This window comes from Chiloscyllium plagiosum, unplaced genomic scaffold (assembly GCF_037043375.1).
Source record: "Chiloscyllium plagiosum isolate Xiang-an unplaced genomic scaffold, Cpla_swu_hap1 HiC_scaffold_27, whole genome shotgun sequence".
Lineage (NCBI taxonomy): Eukaryota > Metazoa > Chordata > Chondrichthyes > Orectolobiformes > Hemiscylliidae > Chiloscyllium > Chiloscyllium plagiosum.
The window spans coordinates 71,500,909-71,508,762 of NW_028270165.1; the positions used below are offsets into that span (position 1 = coordinate 71,500,909).

The 7,854-nt window shown below is 41.7% G+C and overlaps 1 protein-coding gene across 1 annotated transcript; it reads left to right on the forward strand.

Annotated features, from left to right (window-relative positions):
* Positions 1 to 1,514: 1,514 nt before the first annotated feature.
* LOC122543664 (uncharacterized) lies at positions 1,515 to 5,846 on the forward strand. The gene is made up of 4 exons (XM_087975408.1): positions 1,515 to 1,666; positions 1,816 to 2,126; positions 2,840 to 2,915; positions 5,530 to 5,846. The coding sequence occupies exons 1-4, from the start codon at positions 1,621 to 1,623 to the stop codon at positions 5,844 to 5,846; spliced, it is 750 nt and encodes a 249-aa protein (XP_087831534.1). The 5' UTR covers positions 1,515 to 1,620.
* The last annotated feature ends 2,008 nt before the right edge of the window (positions 5,847 to 7,854 follow it).

Genomic DNA, 7,854 nt, shown 5'->3' on the forward strand with positions numbered 1-7,854 from the left:
TAACAATAACTTAATGGCGACAGCTTTCACATAAGCAAAGCGTCTCGGAGTTTCACAGGAATTTCAGGTCATATTTAATCACATGACCGAATGCTTGGCCAAAGCAATCAGTTGCAGTGAGTGTTTTCAAGGAGGAAAACAAAGTAAAAGGTTTGCAAATATTTTGGGAGAAAATTCTAGGTTTCAGGGTCCAGGCAGCTCAGCAGGAGGGTATTCGAAATCGGCAATGAAGTGTGTTCGGAATCGGTGTTCTATGCACGTGGGCCCACAGCCAGAAATATGCGGATACTGGAGATCGAAACTAATGATATTCAAGTGTTGGAGAGATTCAGCACATCTGGCAGCATTTGTAGAACACGTTTCAAAGGTGAATCTTTGGAATCGGAGCATTAACTATCTCTGTCTCTGTGAATGCTACCAGCGCTGCCGACTTCCTCATGCGCTTGCTCTTTTAATAAAGGTCTTACAATCTTCTTGTTTATTGACATGTTGTAAAGTGAATGCCAGCTGAATCCACCTGTGCAATGGATAGGGATTCACTTTAACAAACTTTTAAAAAGTCTGAATCTCAGTGTTTCACCCAGAAGAGGTTTTAGCAGCGGTTAAAGGGGAAATAAACAAAGTGCAGTCATAGAACACAAATAGGAACATTCACAAGAGATCACACATCGTTATCTATTGGTAAAATCGTAGATGAAAAACATTCAGAATCCACAACCAACGCTAAACCCTCGTCCAGAGAGGAAGAGCAATGATACTTCATCAGACTAATTGTTGGAATGGTCGGATTGTCCCTACAGTAAACTCCATCTGAATCCTCTACTGTATGGAAGAATGGGCGATAATCTTATTAAAACATGGAAAATCTTTCTCGGGTTAAATTATGACAGCAGTCAGAAAGGACTGTTGTAGAAACGGTTTGTTTGAATGTCTGAGAAAGTTAATTCATCATGTAAGTTCTGTGCGTTCACCACAACATTCTGACTGGACGATATCATTTTTGTCATCCTGACCTCAGTTGCATGACTGAGTGTAGCCACGTGCTTTAAGGTTCAGGTATCCTGATCAGATGTTTGACTAGGGTCCCACAGAGGTGCTCAACATTAAATAATCACCAGCCCTATTGAATTAACATGAGGTGGGGGTGAGGCAGGGAGTTAAAGAAACTGATGCTGGGGACAGTGGAGTGGGGAACGCTGTTTTTGACTCCTTGCAGCATCATACCTCCACATTCTTTGTTCAACACATATGACTAAATAAACATGGATCGGGTACCCAGCTCATTACTGCGGGGCCAAGAAGGATTGCACCATGGCTGACAGAAAATGTCCTCACCTTCAACCCAAACCCCTCCCTTTGTTCATTGTGTGAGTGTGGGAGGTGGCTACATATCTAGTTCACAGAGCTTGTGAAGTGACATAAAACTGTCTGTTCCCTGCTCAAAACCTACTTATTCAAACAGTGCACGCCCAGAGACCTTGATTCCACGGGGCTCATTAATCACCTCGTGGACACTGAAAAACAACCCAATTCATCTGAAATGCTTCAGTACAGGTCACGAAAGAAAATCCCAGAATAATTTGTCTTCCCATTATCAAACTATCAGCTCCAAACACGGGAATGATGGGCATCCTCCATGGTTTGATCCTGTATGTTGGTTTACCCTGTGAGTATCTATCACAGAAACAAACATTGCATGAAATTTAAAATACACTGTTGCCGATTTCGTTCACATTACAGGGATGGTCTGCAGTTTTCACTGCGTTGTATCGGTCAGTTCTAATGTCCGCTCATTTCTCTCTGTTTAATTTCCAGGTTATTTCAGTCAGTCAGTGACACAGAGCCCAGTAGCGGTTAATAAGAAGGAGTGTCAGTCTCTCACCATCAACTGTGTTTTTAAAAGTCGTTCTGTTCATCATTTTGAGAGTGGACATTTCTTTAGACAAACGCGGACAGCAACGGAATGGAAGCGGATCTCCAGTGGTGGGAGATTCGTTATGTTCACAGATAAAGCACAAAATTTATTTTCGTTGGAAATTCGGGATGTCAGAGTTGAAGACACCGCCACCTATTACTGTAAAGCTCGGTACCGGTACTACACACACAGTGATGGGCCTCGGCTTCCCGTCGCTCAAAAACTCTCACTGGAGATTGTTACAGAAACAAATTGACAACTGAGCCAATCTGCCCAGAAAATCCCACATTTCTGCTTCTCAGCTGCAAGTCAACCAATTTGCAATTAGACTGCATTATTGTTTATAAAATGTGTGTTTCACTGATAACAAGTGCGCTCTGATGGTGATATCTTTTTTCAAGGCTTGTGTGGGTGAATCGAAGTTAGGAATGATTGATCACAATTAAAGGAGACTGACGTGAGAAGTCTAACAACTGGAATCGGGATTGCAAATCAGCTGTCATATCCAACTCCCAACAAGCCCTTGGAAGTTTTACACAGACCTATAGCACTGTGTCAAGTTGGAGCAAGACACAGTGAAAGGAGCCAGATCATATACCTCTTTACAATTAAATTACAAATTCTCCGTCCCCAATAGTTAATTGTCAGCTTGAAGTTCACTTCGCTGTAATGCAGGTTGATATCTTTTCAATCTGCAGCAAGCACTAATTTCTTTACTCGATTCTTCTTCGCTGATATGAAGTGAAAATCCACCTCATGTATTCCTGTGCCATTTGAGAGAAGAACAAGAGATTAGCTTGAGCCAAAGCAAACTTGGACACAGAGGACATGGTCTATTTATCTAAATCTCGTGAATAATTAGTTTGTTCAAGCAGCGTGCTGATGATTTTTTGATGTTTTGAGGTACCACTGGTTCTTGTACAGAGGAGACCGAGAGGAGTATTACTGTGTTATTATGACCATGTAGATGGATCTGGAACGGCGGTGACTGTCACAGCTGGTAAGTGACTCTGCATTTCATCTTGCTATTCATTATGTTGCTGAACGATCGATTTATTTTTGTTCGTTTAAACGTGAAGAAAGTAAACAAATATCTTAGAAAAAAATCGCTTCTGCTCCAATGCCGGAGTTGCGTGTCAGCAGAATATGCGTGTCTGGTCTTTGTTTCCTCAGGCGAAAAAAAAGAATGACACCTGGCCCTGAGTCAGCGGTTTCGCTGTACCTGTGGTATCAGTGGCCCAGCGGGTCAATAGAGGGATACCACCAACATGGCGAACATGTGCTTAAATGAAGGAGTGCCGACTGTCTGGAATCGATTCTACGAGTTACCTGCGACTGAGGGAGCTCCGTCTGTTGCTTAGGTCTGTGTGAAAGAACTTTGTACCAGGCAGAGATTCAAGCCCGAATTCCAAAAGTTCAACAAAAACATTTAACCTACAAGAAAATCAGAAACACTACTCAGCGAACCTCAGGTATAAGAGGTCTGGCTGTATGTCAAGATGAATTATCCTATTTGAGGAATGGGTGTCAGGAATGATCGACTTGCTATTTCTTTTCAATTCCTTTCATATATTCATTCATCTGACCAATCATACTTCCATTTTACCAGCCTCCGAATTAAACGTGAAACTTTAGTAAAGAATTTTGGTTTATTTAATGTAGGTATTTTGAGAAATCGATTTGTTGTAATGAAGGTGCTTATTGGAACCAGTTCAAACTGAAGAATGCTCATTCGAAACAGCAAGTAACAATTCATCGAAAGGAATATTTGACAATTTCTGCGGCATCGATCAAATTACAACTCCTCATCAAGCTGTTGAGTGAGTCATACAGAGGGAAGGGCAGGAATGGGTTCTAGCCTGAAATGATAGTTAGACATTTGTTCTCCTTAATTGAGAATGACTCGATTTGGTTTCGAGCAAGTAAAGCTACGCTTCACCAGGCATTCCCTTGGGATAGCGTTATTGTCTTCTGTGAAGGTATTCTGAAGCCTAAGCTCCATTACTTATCGTTTAAAAGAAGCAGGAGTGTTCTAATTTTAACATATAGAATTTTAAGGGGTAGACATTAGATGGAATTTTCTCCAAACAGGAAAGTCTAACCAACGGTCACAATTTGCGATTCAGGGACAGCAATTTGGACGACGAAGAGCAGAATGTTTTTCAGACGAACAATTGCCTTGAATTATTGGCATTCTGCATCTCAGAAAGCAGTGGAGACCCAAACGTTAACTGTTTCCACTGGTTCTGTTTTATTGGGGAAAAAACGAAGCATGAAGACACTTCATGAAAGTCTTAAATACGATGGCCTCGAAACTGGGATGAATGAGACTGAAATGTGAGTAATAGGCCACTAGCAGAACAAATAAAGTAATGAAGGTGAAGAAATGTGCAAAATGTGGAACTTGCCACAAGAGTAGTTGGAGCACATTGTATTGAGTCATTTATAGAACGTTTTGAAATCACAGGGAGGAGAATGGAATACATCCACACAGTGTGTTGAATGGGCAATGTAAATTAGATTTCGGGCAGAAGTGAACTTTGGCATAAATGAACAGCCATAAATCAGTTTGGCTGAATGACCTTGCCTTCATTTTTTAATGTAAAACTGAAAAGATTTCCACCCAGAATACAATAATTCAATCAAAGTAGCTGAAATTGAGGGAGATCTAAAAGATAGTTCCCAGTGTGCAACAGTCAAACAATCCCAGAAACAGGACAGACAGAACTCAACAGATAGCTGTGGTATTGGTGCAAGTTGCCAGGATTGCCAGAAAACCAAAAGGCGCAAAGGAAAGTCGGAGAAGAAAGTGACCTGATTTGGGAAAAGTTTGATCAAAAGCCGTGTGTGCTCTCATGAACAGAGGAAACGTGCAGACTATGATTGAACTAATAGGTGCTGATCAAACCCTATTTTGGATCCTGCTGTGCATGGTGCCGCACCATCGTTTGGTTACTTCTGCGTGGTTAATTTTGCAAATTTATTATAGAGTCACAGCGTCATGCAATTGATCAGGTTTCCCAAACCAACGTTGCCCATTTGCCTGTGTTTGGCCTGTATCTATTTCAACATTTCCCGCCTGTCATACGTTTCCAAATGATTTTTACCTGATTCAACTGTACTTGTCTCTAAGTACTTATCACTACACTTGGCAGTTAATTCCATATACGCACCACGCTATCTGCAAAACACTCCCTTTTAAATCATTCCCCTATCACCTTAAACATATGCCCTCCAGCTTCCAAGATAATCACTAGAGTTTGTCTGTCCGCCGAGTATGCGAATGCTGCCTTCTTCAGAATCTTTTATAATTGTTCCTACTGTACTTGCATTCTCCGCATAGCCCTTCATTGCCCGCCTGATTCAGCTGCTGTCGATTCCCCATTTGAACTTTATTGTTAAATCACTTTCCAGCGCCCGTTTTGGCAATGTATTGCACGTCACAAGAAGAAGGTATGTAAAAGAAAGTGTCACCTGAACGCCTCATTTCTTCATATTCCGATAGAACAGAACAGATTCAAATCTAATGTCAACAAAGCGAACAGAATAATTCCTGTGCTTCGCAATTTATCTTTTCAACAGAGGCTGAATAAGTGTTCAATGTCATCCCGCAGGTTTCTTTTCCCTCGTGTCCCAGAGTCCAAACCAACAAACCTCTGCTGTGGGTGACACCATTGCTTTAAGCTGTGAATACACAGGGTTCTGTCAGTCCACAGTTTACTGGTACTGTCAGTCCCCAGGACAAGCTCCGAAATACATGCTTCAAAAATACACCTCAGGAGAGCAGGATAAAGAAAATGCTGCAGGCGGGCGAATTTCTGCTCTCATTGATGCTGCGGCGAAAATCGCTTGGTTAATGATCTCGCAAATACAACCAAGTGACTCCGCTGTGTACTACTGTGCACTAAGTGGCGCTCAGCACACACACTGATACACAGTGCGGAGAGAACTGCACAAAAACCTGAACATGCTGGGAATTACGGACAGTGTCACAGATCACGGAGACAGCTCAAAATACATGAACATGGGGTGATTGCAGACATAATGATACACAGCACAGAGAAAGCTTTCAAAAAAAGGCTGCTCGTGGTAGATTGTACTGTGATAGACACAGTACCACAGCACGGAGAAACCTGCACAAGATACTGAGCATGGTAAGGTTACAGACAATCAGCGTCACAGAGCGTAGAGACAGCAGTACAAAATCATGTTGGCAGAGGCGTGAGGAGCTGGACTCTGAGCTCGGGATTTGGGTGGGTTTGAGCGGGATTGTTTTTATCCAGAATCTGCCAGCTTAAATAGTGCTTCTTGTTTGGCAATGTGCTGTTTATGAAGGAAACATCATATTCACGGGAAGAATTCTAGCTTTATGTAAACCAGCGTCTAACATAATGTGTTTCTTCTTTGCAAACTGTTAATAGAAAATCAATCGATTAAGGAGATGGCATGTGACATTTTACACAAGAGGTGAATAACATGAGCAGATTCGTCATTAACTCATGTCTTCTAATTGAATTATTATTTGAACGAGAAATGCACGTTGGCTTATTGAGAAAAATCAAAAGCTTGAGCACTAACTTGAGGGTCCCAGCTTCATGGGGGGGGGGGATTGCATGCATATCGAGTAGCATTCCTCTGTGTTGTGTGAATGCGTGGTTTTAGTTTTCATCTTATAATCTTTTCTGAAGAAACGTAATTCTAAATATACATTCAGACATCAGTGGCACGTTTCATTTCCAAAAAGCATGTTTCTGAGAGAGGCCCACTTCAGTTCTATCAGGAACTGCTCACAGGAACATTTAACCAAAAGTATAAATTCATTTAAATTGAGCACTGACTGTGAGCGATCAGAAATTTTGACATATCAACAATTTAGGTAATGTTCTATCGGTCCTTTTTTGTCTATTGTTGGCCATAAGGAGGCTCGATATTATCGATTTCAAACTATTTTGAATGTTCACAGTCAATTTCTTTTTTATTTCTACAAATACTCTGTTCTCTTTGTGGTTTGTGCCCTCGTGGGAGTTTGTTCCAAAGTCTCTGAGTTGTCGGTTGGTTTCAGTTTGTGTAGGTTCAGATGCGGTTTTACTGTTCCTCAGTGGGAAATTCCTCTTCAGCGTACATGACCATCCCAATTCCCTCCAGTCAATTGTTTGATTCTCTCCCGTCTTGTCCGGGCCCAGCTTTCTCTGAACTTTATATTATAACCAATCTGCAGAGCAGGCGCAGGACATTTACCTAATATGACCCTGCAAATATGTGTGCTTCACATGAACCTCTTTCCACTTTACAACGAATGATATATTACCAGTTGTTTTTACTTCCCTGTTCCATCGACTGCTTGCATGAGCGTTTGTATTCTGTTCAAAGGTGCCTTTACAAGAATGCATTTGCCTTAACATCTCAATTTGTTCTTCTAGTGAACTTTGTCACTGAGTCATGAATAAAAATGGTTTTCCGAATTCATTTCATTTAACAAGGGCATCATTTAAAGCATCCCTGTTCAGTCACCATCTGTTTCCATGTTTTCTGGAGAAGAGTGATCCAACCTGTTCAAGCACATTTGCAGCCGCAGAATATAGCCCTGTCACTGAGTGTCTATTACACACGAATGAACGTTTGTGGATGCAGTTCTCATTAAGTTAGTGCCTTTTTACTGGATGTCATCGGATTTCTCGAGCCTTATAAGGAAGGTCAGCCGCCATCATACCAAATAGCACAGCTGACTCGAGGTTGGACTGCTCTTCTAACGTTTACGTTGATGCACGACCAGTGATAACATATTGGATTAGATTCCCTACAGTATGGAAACAGGCCCTTCGGCCGAACAAGTCCACACTGTGACTGCAAAGAGTAACACGCCCAGACCCATTCCACTACACTCTATTTACCCCGCCTGATGCGCCTAACACTATGGGCAGTTTAGCATGGCCAATTAA